The sequence below is a fragment of the Chlorocebus sabaeus genome, chromosome 20 (assembly GCF_047675955.1).
Source record: "Chlorocebus sabaeus isolate Y175 chromosome 20, mChlSab1.0.hap1, whole genome shotgun sequence".
NCBI classification, from domain to species: Eukaryota; Metazoa; Chordata; class Mammalia; order Primates; family Cercopithecidae; genus Chlorocebus; species Chlorocebus sabaeus.
This window is the reverse complement of record NC_132923.1, coordinates 121,797,162-121,812,316: the sequence shown is the minus strand read 5'-3', so window position 1 is coordinate 121,812,316 and position 15,155 is coordinate 121,797,162. Positions and strand designations below refer to the sequence as shown.

The 15,155-nt window shown below is 50.3% G+C and overlaps 1 protein-coding gene across 10 annotated transcripts in view; it reads left to right on the top strand.

Annotated features, from left to right (window-relative positions):
- The window catches only part of FHAD1 (forkhead associated phosphopeptide binding domain 1), a 159,551-nt gene that overhangs the window by 131,079 nt on the left and 13,317 nt on the right, over positions 1-15,155 (top strand). For 7 of the 10 annotated variants that reach the window (XR_012089780.1, XR_012089778.1, XR_012089779.1 and 4 more), the window contains 6 exons: positions 4,889-5,018; positions 5,969-6,096; positions 10,040-10,135; positions 10,569-10,789; positions 11,358-11,523; positions 13,140-13,194. Coding sequence is in view for 4 of the 10 variants with exons in the window: in XM_007980445.3 (XP_007978636.3) it covers positions 4,889-5,018; positions 5,969-6,096; positions 10,040-10,135; positions 10,569-10,789; positions 11,358-11,523; positions 13,140-13,194 (796 nt within the window). In the remaining 6 variants the exon portion in view is untranslated. The remainder of the gene's footprint in view (positions 1-4,888; positions 5,019-5,968; positions 6,097-10,039; positions 10,136-10,568; positions 10,790-11,357; positions 11,524-13,139; positions 13,195-15,155) is intronic. The other 3 variants (XM_037985011.2, XM_037985009.2, XM_037985010.2) reach the window with 1 other exon arrangement.

Sequence of the window (15,155 nt, the reverse complement as noted above, 5' to 3'; positions counted from 1 at the left end):
GACTTGCTTGTGTGAAACGTATAAAGTAAGTCGCAGAATCCTGCCTGTTCAGTCGCAGTCACCAGAGGTCACAGCTGTCCACAGTGTGATGTGCATGCCATGAGATCTTTCCCTCCTAGAGGCCTCCACGTTCTGACACGGTCAAGAAAGTGTAGTGGCTGAAGATCAGGCGTAGATTCACTGCACCTGCGTTTGAATCCCAGCTCCTCCACTTAGAAACTCTGTTGTGACCTTGGGGAGGTCACTGTGCACCAGTTCCCTGTTCTGACAGTAATGACCATCCCCACCTTATGGATTGGCTGAGAAATACATTTTATGTATATACACACCTGAACAAACGCACACAAACCCATACATATATTTATTCATTCATTCATTTATTCCGGGGCAAGGTCTCACTCTGTCACCCAGGCTAGAGTGTAGTGGTGCCATCACAACTTCACTGCAGCCTCAACTTCTCAAGGTTCAAATGATCCTCCTGCCTCAGCCTCCCTAGTAGCTGGGACTACAGACGCATGCCACCACACCTGACGAATTTTTGTACTTTTAGTACAGATGAGGTTTCACCATGTTACCCAGGCTGGTCTTGAATTCCCAGACTCAAGAGATCCACCTGCCTCAGGTTCCCAAAGTCCTGGGATTACAAGTGTGAACCACCACGCCTGGCCCATATAGATATTTGTTTAGTAGATAATTTTTTTACTAATGGTGTCAAACCACGTACATTCTGCAACATGGGTTTAGTTTTACATACCACTATTTAATGGGCATCTTTGCAAGTATATGAAGATCTGCCTCACCCTTTTAAATGGTTGTGTAGAATCCCATTGTTTCTTCTTTCCAACCAGTCCCCTCTTGATGGACACTTCCATTGCTTCTCCTCTTGTGCAATGCTGTAGTTAATGTACTTGTTCTTCCTGAATTGTGCTTGTTGGGGCCAAACTGCCCTCCCAAAGAGCCACGTAGGGAGTGCTCCGTGGCTGTGTCTTGGTAGCTGTTCTATGCATCTGCCCAGAAGCATCTGATGGGAGTGTGTCTTTGAGTGAGAACAGCCTTCCTTGGGCCGTCCTAGAAGCAGGCACTCACACTCTGTCCCTACGGCTGGGGCTGTGATACTCCCCACGGTCCGCAGCATGCAATCGTGAGACTCAGTGGTTCCTCAAGGCCCTGGTTTCCTGGAGCCTGGGGCTCTTCTTCCCCTGGGGCATTTTGAGCCTAGAGAGCATGACGTTCCAGTAATGGGCTTTGGATTTTCACTGGGAAGCCAGGCCAAATGTGTCAGCTTGCTTTCCGGCTTTCTCAAAGATGCCTTCCCTCTGCCAGACAGCGTTGAGCCAGGGCCGCAAACAGCTTGAACGAAAGGGCTCGAGGTCCAGCCAGCTGTCCTTGGCATCGATTGCTGTCCAGAGCACTTTAACAGAAGTGTCTCCTGGTTGCTCAGGGTGACCAGGAAGGCGGGGGCTGCAGCAGGTCCACGTGGCCGTAAGCTCCATGGGGCAGGGGGTGTGTGGCACTCCTGTTGGAATCCCAGGCTCTTAGAGCAGAACCTGACCCATATTCATTCACTTATTCAACAACTATTGAGCACCTGCGGGGTGCCAGGCCCTATGCCAGGGATAGGAGAAGATGCACCGGCTCCCGCCCACACCAAACGCCCTTGGACTCTGTGCACATCTGTTGGACTGGATTGTTGAACTGGGATGCCCTTGATTTTTAGTTTATATTATATGGAGGGATTAGTGGAGGAGGATGGGGGAGGGAGACTGCAAGATAAAAGGGAAAATGTATTTGTTCCTTCTTGGAATGGTTTTCCACCCTCGGGCTCCTTCCTGCTTTCTAAGCCAGAGCGGGTCAGAGGGCTTAAGAGTTGTATGAGAAAGAATTTCATCCTCTCCAAATAAATAAATTCCCAGAAGAGCCACAAGGAGGGGTCATGTGACGTTCCTGGTACCCCTTCAGGCTAGCACAGGCTGTGAGGCAGCCTCAGTGCGTGGCTACCCCTACACCCCCAAAATTCAGTGTCTCCTGCCCCCTGCTATACACAGAGAGACAGAGAGAGAGGGAGAACATTCCAGGTTGTTGATTCTCAGGTCAAACACACATCCTCAAGAGGTGACCGAGGCCAGTGTAGAGCCAACCCCGCAAGGGAACCAGCCATGCATCCTGTGAGCAGGGTGGAGCCAGGGTCCGAGGACAAGCGAGGCCCTACTAAGCGCAGCCAGGGTGGCCTGCCTCTCTCTCCCAGCTGCTGAGCCCTGGTCCCAGCTGGAAAGCCAGGGCAAGCTCCGTACAGCTCCTGTTTCTGACAGGCTGCATATTTACTGAGTACCTACTGTGCTCAGACACAGTGCTGGGCCCTGGAAATAGCACAGTCTTCAAAGGAGATAAAGACTGCTCTCACAGAGCCTGTCATCTGGGAGGAGAGACAGAAATAAACAAGCCAAGACCGAGTAAAATGTCCAGTGGGAAGAAGCGCTCTGAGAAACTGTACAGCAGGATTCGGAACAGATTGACCTGGGGGAGGGGGGTGGTCAGCTGATCAGGGAGGCCTGTGCTGGAGGAGACCTGGAGCAGAGCCAGAAGGAAGGGAGGGAACGAGAGGTAGGGACATGGGGGTGGGGGTAGGGGACCGTCCCAGGAGGGCCTCAGACAGCACTGTTGAGCCCCTTGTAGGAGGCCACGGGCCCTGTTCCCCTGGTGGCAGTGTGGCTAGCGCAGGGCCAGGGATGTATCATACAGGCCTCTGATAAGCATTTGAACCATCAAAGGAGGAAGAACAAAGAGATGTCTCCTTTGCTCTCCTCTGCGTTCTTTCCCTGGGAGCACTTATCACTCTCCGAAATTAGAGTATTTGTGCGCCTGTCTGTCTGTTATCTGTCTGCCCCATAGAAACGCACCCACAGCAGCAAGGGCTGGTCTGCCTGCTCCCTGATCTCGCCCCAGTGCCTAGAACAGTGTCTGGCATGCAGCCACTGCTACCATTCAATAGATAGATGGATAGGCAACTTTTAAAATAATTTTGGTTCACTTCATACTACATATATATTATCTTCTATATCTATAGCTATCTATATATGTATATGTATATGCATGAAGTGAACCAAAACTGTTACTTTAAAAAGTATTATAAAAGAGCCAGATTGTCAATTTTTTCTCTTTCTTGCCAGTTTGACTGCAGCCTTCCCTGGCAACTCTATCTACAACTGAAAACTGTTCCCAACACCCCACCCTGTTTACCCACTTAATTTTCTCTTTACCATTTATAACTTCTACCAGATCCTTTCACCTTGTTGTCTGTCTGCCCACACGAGGATGCAGAATCTCTGACAACAGGGATGTTGCTGGGTTTAGCCACTGTTGAATCCCCAGAGCCTAGAACAAGGCTTGGCACAATAAATCGATGTGAGATGAATGAATGACTTGCTTACCCTGGAGAAGCGTTGGTTAGCTCAGAGTTTATGAATGGACTTCGGGAGGTCTTGACCCTTTGGAAGTTGTATGCAAATATTTGTGTCACTGCGAATTTTTTGGGAGGAAAAAACCCTGCATGCTTCCAAATCTTAAAAGGGTACGTGACCCTTAAAAGACGAAAAAGACGGCTGGGTGCGGTGGCTCACACCTGTAATCCCAGCACTTTGGGAGGCCAAGGGAGGCGGATCACAAGGTCAGGAGTTTGAGACCAGCCTGGCCAACGTGGTGAAACCTTGTCTCTACTAAAAATACACAAAAAAATTAGCTGAGCGTGGTGGCATGCACCTGTAATCCCAGCTACTCAGGGGGCTGAGGCAGGAGAATCGCTTGAACCTGGGAGGCAGAGGTTGTAGTGAGCTGAGATTGTGCCATTGCACTCCAGCCTAGGCGACTGAGCAACACACACACACACCGTCAAGAAAAAAAAAAAAAGGTGAAAAAGATCTTTGTCTGTGCTCTTAGCAAACCCAACTCTAGGCTGGTTACAGTGGCTCATGCCTGTAATCCCAGCACCTTGGAAGGCTGAAGCAGGAGGATTGCTTGAGCTCAAGAGTTTGAGACCAGCATGGGCAACAAAGTGACATCCTGTCTCTACAAAAAAATACAGAAAAATTAGTTGGGCGTGGTGGCACACATCTGTGGTTCCAGCTACAGAACTGGAAGGATCACTTGAGCCCAGAAGTAGAGGCTACAGTGAGCCATGATCATGCCATTGCATTCCAGCCTGGGCAACAGAGCAAGACCCTATCTCCAAAAACCAAAACAAACAACATCAAAAACACACACACAAAAAAAACCCTGCAACTCTAACCTGAGCTGTTTAGGATGGTCCCTCTGGGTCTAGCGGCTACCATATTGGACGGTGCCGGTACAGGTATGAAACATTCCCTGCACCACGGAAAGTTCTCTGGGACAGTGCTGTTGCAGAGGCTCCAAAGTCTCAGAGGAAAGTTTTCCTTTCTCCAGCCCAACCAAGAGCCAGTCTATCAAATCCCCCTAGCAAATATTAAATAATCATCCTTATCACCAGTTAAAAGAAAGCATCTTGCGTTCTCATCTGAAAATGCCCCTCCAGGAGTAGAATTTGCTGTGATTGTTCAGAAACAAGACCAGCATGACAGCAAATGGAAATCCAGGCATAGAACAGTATGAGAAGAAAAAATAAAACGTGGAGAGGGAACATGGAGGGGCTCTTTTATTTATAGTGATGCTAAATAGGAAAGTTGGAGGTCTTCCTATGTGTGACCCAATATTTGAGATGGAAAATGTGAATTCTTCCTCTGCTGAAGCCCAAATGCTTTTTCCAAAGGTGCTAAGAGACTGGGTTCCGCTATACATGAATTGTTCACGTTTCTGTGAATGTAAGAGAAATCTTCCAATCCCTAATCAACTGCTGCCCACCCCATTCTGCCCACAGGAGCAATCCTTCAGCGATCTAGGGGTCAAGTGCAAAGGGTCCCGGCACGAGGAGGTCATTCAGCGTCAGAAAAAGGCCTTATCTGAACTTCGAGCGCGAATTAAAGAACTAGAGAAGGCGCACGCACCAGGTAAATCTCCTCCTTCCTAGTCAGAGCAGCAGACCCCAGGCTCACTCTGGGGACTGACCAGTTTTCCAAGACTACCATGTTTTATCCGCATCATCCCATAACTCAGAGGACACTGTAATACACAAAAAGCTGGGCAGGGCATGATCTCAGAGTCAAGTGCAGGCCTTGATATTAAATAAGATTTCATGCACAACTCACTATTGTACTTTTTCTTTTTTTTTCGAGACAGAGTCTCGCTGTGTCACTCAGCCTGGAGTGCAATGGCGCAATCTTGGCTCACTGCAACCTCCACCTCCCAGGTTCTAGTGATTCTCCTGCCTCAGCCTCCCTAGTAGCTAGGACTACAGGGACTAGCCACCACACCCAGCCAATTTGTGTATTTTTAGTAGAGACAAGGTTTCACCATATTGGCCAGGCTGGTCTTGAACTCCTGACCTCGTGATCCACCTGCCTCAGCCTCCCAAAGTGCTGAGGTTATAGGCGTGAGCTACCACTCCTGGCCTAGTTTTTCTCTTGTTTCATGGTGGCTGGGTGAGAACTTTGTCATGGATGAATACTGTCTAAGGATCTATGTTGGAGAACCACTTAGAGTACCCCCTTTAGAGGGGATAGAGCTCTCCTAAGACTTGGGGCTCACTGCAGGCTAGGGCACTGGTCTAGGACCTGGAAGCCTGGGTTCAAGTTCCATCCTGGTTCCGTGGCTGAAGGACCTTAGAAAGTCCACCATCAATGACCTCAGCACTGATACCTGTGTGGCTGCAGCCTCCTATGAGCCAGGTGACCTTGGCCAGGTCATTTAATCTCTCTAGGGCTGTGTCTTCATCTGCCACGGGAGGTCGTAAGGATTAAAACAGGCCTGTGTAACTGTCCCATAAATAGTTGCTATGGTTATTACATGAAATAACTTCTTCCTGAGCCTTTCTTTTGAGTCTACTTTATTTGTTTTATAGATCATGAAGACCACCAGAATGAATCCTTTCTAGATTTAAAGAACCTCAGAATGAAAAGCAATATCCAGAAAATACTATTGGATGCAAAACCAGATTTGCCAACTCTCTCAAGAATAGAGATCCTAGCGGTAACCAACGACAATTCTCTCTGCTGTGACTGGCATGTGGAGAGGAGGGGCCTGAGGGCAGACACTAGCTGGGTTCCCTGGCACAGCCATACATATCAGTGGTTCAGGGCCAGGTCCTTCCTCATGGGCTGCTGTCTATGCTCACTAGCTGGTGCCCCAACCATACCCATTGTCCAGGCTTTGCACAGAAAGGTAGCCTTGTGCTTGTGCACAGCATGGTTCAGCATGGCATTGACATTGGGCCACATTGTCAATGGGCCAGCATGGCTGGCCCCCTTTGCAGATCATGTGTGATTTTATTTATTTATTTATTTATTTATTTATTTATTTATTTATTTATTTTGAGATGGAGTCTCACTCTGTCGCCCAGGCTGAAGGGCAGTGGCGCTATCTCGGCTCACTGCAAGCTCCACCTCCCAGGTTCACGCCATTCTCCTGCCTCAGCCTCCTGAGTAACTGGGACTACAGGTACCCGCCACCACAGCCGGCTAATTTTTTGTATGTTTAGTAGAGACGGGGTTTCATCCTGTTAGCCAGGATGGTCTCGATCTCTTGACCTCGTGATCCGCCCGCCTCGGCCTCCCAAAGTGCTGGGATGACAGGCGTGAGCCACTACGCCCGGCCGATCATGCGTGATATTCTGCAGAACATGTGCAGCAGGCTAATAGATCATGTTATGCCATAAGTTTGCCTAAAGTTTGCTTTTCACTGCCACCAGAAAAACACAACACGTAAAAGGCAGGAGAAGGGAGCCGTGATTCAGAGCACACAGGTTCTAGAGTCAGAGGGACCTGTGTCCAGATCCAAGGTCTGCAAGCTGTGTGACCTTGGGCAAGGCTCTTGACCTTTCTGGGACTCCATTTCCCAGCTGTGAAATGATGACAAAAATACTGAAGGAGATAATTCTGGAAAGTGCTTAGCCTAGTGCCTGGCTCAGAGGAAAAAATAAATGATAGATGTTATTATTAAATGTTATTTAAATAGGCCAGGTGTGGTGGCTCACGCCTGTCATCTCACCACTTTGTGAGGACAAGAGAAGAGGATTGCTTGAGGTCAGGAGCTTGAGACCAGCCTGGGAAACATAGCGAGACCCCATCTCTACAAAAAAAATTAAAAATACGTCAGTCAGGCATGGCGCCAGGTGCCTACAGTCCTGGCCACTCAGGAGGCTGAGATGGGAAGATCGCTTGAGCCCAGGAGTTCGAGGCTACAGTGAGCTATGATCGTGCCGCTGCTCTCCAGTGGGGACAACAGGATTTCCAGAAGTGATTTGATTGTGCAGTTGAACGTGCCTTTTTACCCTAAATGGATGTTTGGGCATTTGATGGACACGTGACAGGTCAGCATCTGTCACAGGACCCGCTGAGGGCACGTGTGCTGCTGCAGCTGGATCCACACCACACAGGCTTCTAGAAGAAACAACGAGGCTATCCTGTATTCTCTCGGCAGTTTTTCTGGACATTTACGAGAGTCCAGGAAGAGGGTCTTTGGAAATGAGCTGGTTTTCTTGAGAAAATCAAACCCTACTTCCTTGAGGGTGGGAGTGCAGGGACAGCCTCCAGGTTGGGATCAGTTTGATCCCCAGCCTGACCCATTCCCAAGACAGGCCTCCCCCTCGGCTATGCTCCAGTCCCACCACAGACTGACCCGCTCCCAAGATGGGCCTTCCCCTCCGCAGGACCCCAGTCCCACCACGGACACCACACAGCAAGAAACCTCTCCACTCTCTCAGAAGACCTCAATCTTCCAACACAACACTGGCAGCAATTCAAATTAAGAGAAAGGGGCCAAGCGCAGTGGCTCATGCCTAATCCCAACACTTTGGGAGGCCAAGGCGGGCAGATCACTTTGAGCTCAGGAGTTCAAGACCAGCCTGCGCATCATGGCGAGACCCTGTCTCTACAAAAAATTAGCCAGGCATTGGTGACTCATGCCTGTAGTTCCAGCTACTCAGGAGGCTGAGGTTAGAGAATGACTTGAGCCCAGTAAGTAGAGGCTGCAGTGAGCCAAGATCACACCACTGCACTCTGGCCTGGGTGACAGAGTGAGACCCTGTCTCAAAAAAGGAAAAGAAGAAAGAAGAGAAGGAGCAGGAAGAAGAATAGCTGGCATTTACTGAGTGCTTCCTGTGTACCAGGCATTGAGCAAAGCCCTTCACATGTGTTATCTCATTTAATCCACACAGCAGCCCGCGTCAGTTACCATTGCTGTCCCCATTTTACAGATAAGAAAAATTAAGACTTCAGGCCAGGCACGGTGGCTCACACCTGTAATCCCAACACTTTGGGAGGCCGAGGCAGGCAGATCACTTGAGGCCAGAAGTTCGAGACCAGCCTGGCCAATATGGCAAAACCCCGTCTCTGCTAAAAATACAAAACTTAGCCAGGCATGGTGGTACACATCCGTGCTGAGGCACGAGAATCACTTGAACCTGGGAGGCGGAGGTTGCAGTGAACCAACATCGCACCACTGCACTCCAGCCTGGGCAACAGAGTGAAACTCCATCAAAAAAAAAAAGAAGAAAGAAAAACAAAAATTAAGGCTTCAGAAGGTCAAGCACCTCACCCAAGGACACAAAAATAATGAATGACAGAGCCAGGACTGTGTCCCTGGAGGTCTGCCTCTTGTAGCCTGCTGGTCTGCAGAGAAGGAGGTGGGAATGGTGTGATCGAACCTGCAGCCCGGACTCTTCCTTAGGCCGCCCTCCCTCCGGACTCCTGCAACCTGCAGGAGAAGAGAGGGGATTCTGAAGGGGAGTGCAGAGGACGCGGCTCAGGGAGCTGGAGACACCAAGCTGCGTTTTAGGTTCTTTTTGTAGCAAGTCTGCCCAATTTATTGTCGTCTTTAAATACCTGCTTTATTCTCATCTCATAGATAGATAAATATGTCCACTCTTAATATAGACAAATATGTCACACCTATCACAGTCACCTTTAGGCTTTTATATTTTTGTGAATGGGTGTTGTTTTTGTTTTTGTTTTTTTTTAATCTCCCAGGTTTACAATGTAGAGCCAGTAAATGCTGCGAGCTGACATGATCTTGGTGTCCGTGGTAAGCACTGACAATCCAGTTTAGTTGTGAGGGGATGTATGAGGGTTGTCCACGGCCTCCAGACTCCCCACTTGGCCTGGTGGCTTTTCTATGCCTTTGGCTGGGGCTTTCAGCAAGCAGCCGGCTGAGCAGGGTCTTAGCAGGTGCACAGCTGTCTCCTCTCTGGAAAGGGTCTAAAGTGATGCTCACCCACCATCTGCATCATCTCTGGAAAGCATCAGAAGTGAGGGTCCAGTTTCCACTGCATGAAAATGACACTCCTTTAATAAAAGGATGGAGGGTATTTTCTGTTTAACCTGCATTCATTCATTCAACAAACACGCCCACTCTGCCAGGCGCCATGCTGGGCACAAGGAGGGGGAGAGTGAGCAAACAGCAACCCAGTCCCTGCTTCTATGGCACTCGTCTGGACCAGGGTTTCCAGGCCTCAGCACTGTTGATATTTTAGGACCCCACAGTCTGGTGCGGTTTGTGGGGGGACGTGTGGATGTCTAGTAGCATCTTTGCTCTCTACCCCCTAGATGCTGGCAGCACTCCCCGCCTGCAGTTGTGACAATCAAAAATGTGTCCAAACACTGCCAAATGGCCCAGGGGAGGGGACAAAACCACCCCAATTGAGAACCACTGTTGTAGAGGGAAGACAGGCGGTGATCAAAGAACAAGACAAGTGATGTATAATTACAGAGACTTCAAAGACAGAGTCGCTTTCTGAAGGGTAGGAATACAATTATAAGAAAGCAGTTGACAAAGGAATCAGACGGAATGATCAGGACCGGACTGAAAATCAACTCTGTTGAGTTAATCTCCGGCAATCACACAGTGCTTTAGCTTCCGGTCATAGAAGGTCACAATGGAATGTCAAGAGAGCGCTTTCATTTCTTTCTGATTTCAGCCTCAGAATGGCCTTTGCAACGCAAGGTTCAGCTCAGCCATGGAGAAGTCAGGGAAGATGGATGTGGCTGAGGCTTTAGAGCTCAGTGAAAAGCTGGTACGTACCTCCAGCATCCAACGCACTGCTATCCAAAGCCTGGGTCCCCTGCAGTCAGTGTTAACCACGGGATAGTTTAAATGTCAACCTCACGTACCTGTTTAGTTGTTCTAATAACTCTGCAAGACCTACCTACTATCCCAGCATGGGTCAGGAATCGCATAGCCAAATTCCTTGAAAAACTGGGTAGTTAGAATGAAGTGTTTGTATCTGTTGTCATTTTTCACCCCCGGTTCTCAAAAAAGGCATAGCGTAAATGGATGTGGGAGAAATGAAAGTCACGCTGAAAGCCCCAGTTGCACTCCTTTCAAAGCGTGTGTGTGTTCTCTGCAATTGCAGAAAGTGAATGAAACAGAATTAGACATTGGCCTCCTTAAAGCGGCCACCAGCGGCCTCCGGTAATGCCTCTTATACACGAACGTTTTCCTTGTAGTACCTGGATATGAGCAAAACCCTTGGAAGTCTGATGAACATCAAGGACATGTCCGGCCACGTGTCCATGAAATACCTCTCCCGCCAGGAGAGGGACAAGGTCAACCAGCTTCGACAAAGGGACCTCGACCTGGTATTTGATAAGATCACCCAGCTCAAGAACCAACTGGAGAGGAAAGAGGAGCTGTTGAGAGGATACGAAAAGGACGTCGAACAGCTCAGGTACCTCGGCACCCCCACATCCCCACATAAAGGCCCGTGCCTCCCTTCTCCTGGCTAAACTCAGGCTAGCAGCAGACACCTAGGCCTGGGACAGGACAGAGACCCGAGTGTGGAATCCCTAAAACATCAGAAAGGTAACAAGGGGGGCACTGACTAGGCCTGGTAGAGGGAATTCTGTCCCTGAGATGGTGGCTGCAGAAGTGCATGGTTTCTCCATTCTGTGGACTATTTTCTGTGCAAGCTGCACCTCTCACAGCCCTCGACTTACGGTTTCCCACTTGTGTGGCGTTGACAGCTCTGTCATATTTTCAGGAGTCACAGTTCCCCGCTCCCCGGGAAGTCGGGAGGGGCCGGTAGCACCTCCTTTATCCCCTCCTGCTACACACTCGGCTGACGAGCGGCTCGTTCCGCTCTCCGTGTCCCAAATCTTCGACATCCTCTCCTGCTTGCGTGACACTCATGAGTGAGCCCCACCTGGATGTATTTTGAGAGACTTCCAGCTCTGGCACATTGATGGTGATTGGGAAAGATAAGGGAAAAAGAGACGCCATCTCTCCTGTGCACCTAGGCGGAGCAAAGTGTCCGTTGAGATGTACCAGTCGCAGGTGGCAAAGCTGGAGGATGATATTTACAAAGAGGCCGAAGAAAAGGCCCTGCTGAAGGAGGCCCTGGAACGCATGGAGCACCAGCTGTGCCAGGAGAAGAGGATCAACAGGGCCATCCGGCAGCAGAAGGTGAGGCGCTGCTGCCAGGGCAGAACCTCCCTGGCTGCCCTGCAGCTCCCATTAGCAATGGCCAAGGGAAGTCCCTGGAGGATCCAGGTAGTGCAGAACACATGGATGGATGGAAAGGGAGGCAACTGGATAGCTTTTGCATCAGACAGACCTAGGTTTAGACCAGAGCTCTACCACTTACTATGTGACCTTAGATAGGTTTCTTAACCTCTCTGAGACTAATGGTGCTCATCTGTATTTTTCTAATGGTGGCTGTTATTCATATTTATATTAATCTGCCAGGTGCTAGGGATATATAAGCTCTCAGAGAGTGGAGATTTGGATTCACTATTCTGAGTGTCTGGCACGCAGTAGACACCCAGTAAATATTTGGTGAATGGATGGGTGGAAGGACAGACAGGTTGATTGATAGACAGATGGATGAATAGATGGACTGAGGAGTATACAGGTGGATGGGCAGATGGATGTCGTCGAAGAACATATCCCTTAGTGTGGAACAGACAGAGAGCTGACTTCAGGTGGATTCCATCACCGAAGGGTGCCAGGGCTGTGCAGTCCAGGGAGGGCACTCAGCCTGCCTAGCGCTTGCAGGGAGGGCCTGCCAAAGCCCCGATACTGCCAGTGACTGCAAAGGAGAGCTGGAGCTTGCCCACCAAAGAGATGAAAGGGTGGGCATTCCCGGCTGAAGGAGCCACGGAGGAAAGGCGTGAGGATGAGATTTGCTTCCTGGCGCAGAGTTGGAAATAGCACTGGGTTGAGAAACCAAGATTCCAGTCTCGGGCTGGTGACCCAGGGAAAATGGGTCCCCTCCCACCACACACACACACACACACACACACCCCCTGGTATCTCATCTGTAACACAGTACAGGAGTCAGCCGGTCCTGGGCTCAAATCCCTGCACTTATTAACTGTGCGACCTTGGGCAGGTCTCTTCCCCTCTCTGAGCCTTGCTTTCCTCATTAGTAAATGGGAGCTTCCAGCCCCTGCCTCGCAGGCAGATGGTGAGGATGAAACAATGCAGGCAGCCCTCGCTATCTGCTGTCCACTCTCGCTGTCATCAGACCTCGGGAGCCAAGTGCTTTCGGACGGTGAGGGTGCTTGTCCCATCTCTGAAGCACCTGCCCAGGGCCTGGCACCAGCCGGTGGACACTGCCTTCCCCATGCTGCCCATGACCCGTGCTGCCCATGACCCGTGCACCTGATCTCCTGGGTGAGTCCTGCCTCAGACCCAGTAGGGTCTACACACTGGAAAGTTTCCCCAAACCAAGTCACGCATGAGCAGCACCCAGGCGGCTTCTGAAGCTCCCTGAAAGCTGGCAGAGGAGCTTTCCTGTCTGCTTTGCAGTTTACATACTCATCATCCACTCCTGCAGTCCACAAGGCACTGGAACAGCAACTTCTAAATAGAACCGGACTCTCCCTTTCCTTCACTCTTGCCTAAGGTGGAGCAGATCCCAAGGCTGGGGTTAGGCAAGTAAGGGAAAGAGCCACAGCCACCGTCTCTTCATGACCGTCTCCAGGCCAGGGACTGGGCTCATCTGAGCTTTGCAGCCATGATAGGGCTTCTAATAGCCTCTAATAGCCATGCCTGGTACGATGATCCCTATTTTACAGATGAGGAAACTGCGCCTCAGAGAGTTAAGAGACGCCCAAGTGCACACAGTGGCTGGTAAGGAGGGCTGGGACCTGACCCCAGATCCCTCTGACCCCGATTCTCCTGCTCTCTGTGGGGTTGGCCCTGAGTCCCCTCCTTGTAACTGTCAGCTTTTATGTGTGCATGCATGCTTGTGTGTGTGTGTGTACATGTGTGCCATGTGCATGAGGGTTTGCCTATGTGTGACACTGTGTGTGTGTGTGTGTGTGTGTGTGTGTGTGTGTGTGTGTGTGTTGCCTGCCTGAGCTCAGAGAGGGCCAAACCCCCAGGGAAGGGTGCCCCCTCCACCAACCAGGTGACCTCCTTGCAGAGGCCTGGCCTTCATTCCACAAACCTTGCAGACCACAGGTTCCCTGGCTTGTAGCCCCAAAAATGAAGTCAACGTCCTGCTCTGGACACGGCCTTTCCAGCACTCACCACTCTGAATTAAACATCACAGGCCCCCCTCTGCATATGTCATGGGGCCGCCTCAGGCAGAGGACGGTTTCCTTTCACGCTGTGCCATGCCAGGGAGATCTGGGCAGCAACAGAGGCCTGAGATGTCCTTTGATGTGCCCACTGGAGAGCTCGCTCCTTCCCGAGGCAGCGTCCCCCAGGGCTTGGCAGGCCAGGCCCACAGCAGAGACACCAAACCACAGAATGGGACGGCAGAGGGCCCTAAAAAGCCCATTGTCATGCACTGGCTGAAAATGAAAGAAAACCTGCAGATTTACATAATCAGTCCACATGCATTATTCATGGCCTCCCTAGCACACACAATGCGCGCTGGCCAGCCGTCCACGGAGCGGGGGAGGAAGGTCCGAAGCGGCCAAGCCAAACCTGTGTCAGGTCCCCAGCTGGAGCCGGGAACTTTCAAATTTGTGGAATTCACAACGTAGGGAAAGATTTGATAAGAAGTAGAGCCACGGTCACAGCAAGGCTGATGGTGTCATTTATGGAGCACTTGCTGTCAGGCGCACCCCACAGGGCACGGCCCATCTTTACCTCATGTCAGCCTGCAAGGAGGGCTGCTGGGCATCTGCCCACTGAGGGGAAACTGAGGAGGTCAGAGGGCGGTGTCACCCGCCGGCTACTCCGCTACAGAAACGGGACCTCAGCGACCTCCGATCCCGACCCTCCCAGCCCATCCACTCATCCACCTCATTCCTTTCCAGGGTGCACCCCGCCTACTCCGTCACTATTTCTCTCGGGGTTCATCCCCAGACTCAGTTTGCATTTAAGGTTTGTGACTAACATGTTATCAGAAACTCCTGTTTGTCAAGGGAAGAAAAAAGGGGGAAAAAAATCTCTTTTTTTCTTGCTGTTCAAGAGTTTGACAACATCACAGAAAACAGTTTTTTTTTCAGTGTTGCAAGATTCAAAAGGGAACCTGTATACATCTGTCTGGGCAGCAGCTGCTTCCTAGGAGTATATTTTTATTAAATCGAAGTTAAAGGAAAGTAGAATTCCTTTAAGTTTCACACCTAATATTTTCACAAGGAGTCAATTTTTTTCCAAGTCTCCTGTATAAAATCTCGGCGCCCCTTCATAAAGATGGAACAGTTGAGTCTCTGGGAAACGAAATTAGTCACCTTGAGTTTCAGAACTACCCGCCCCTGACACACAAACAACCACTGTAGTTTTAACACCTGAACATCTCTTCACTGAGCAGAACTTCCCAGCGTCAAAAGTCATCCTTCCAGCCGGGCAGGGCAGCTCACGTCTGTGATACCAGAACTTTGGGAGGCTGAGGCAGGAGGATCACTTGAGACCAGCCTGGGCAACATAGCAAGACACCACCTCTAAAAATAAAAATAAACAAATTAGCCAGGTGTGGCACCACACACCCGTAGTCTCAGCTACTTGGGAGGCTGAGGCAGGAGGATCACTTGAGCCTAGTAGTTTGGGGCTGTAGTAAGCTATGCTCACGCCAGTGCCCTCCAGCCTGGGCAACAGAGCAAGACCTCGTCTCTTTTAAAACAGAAAAAAGGGCTGGG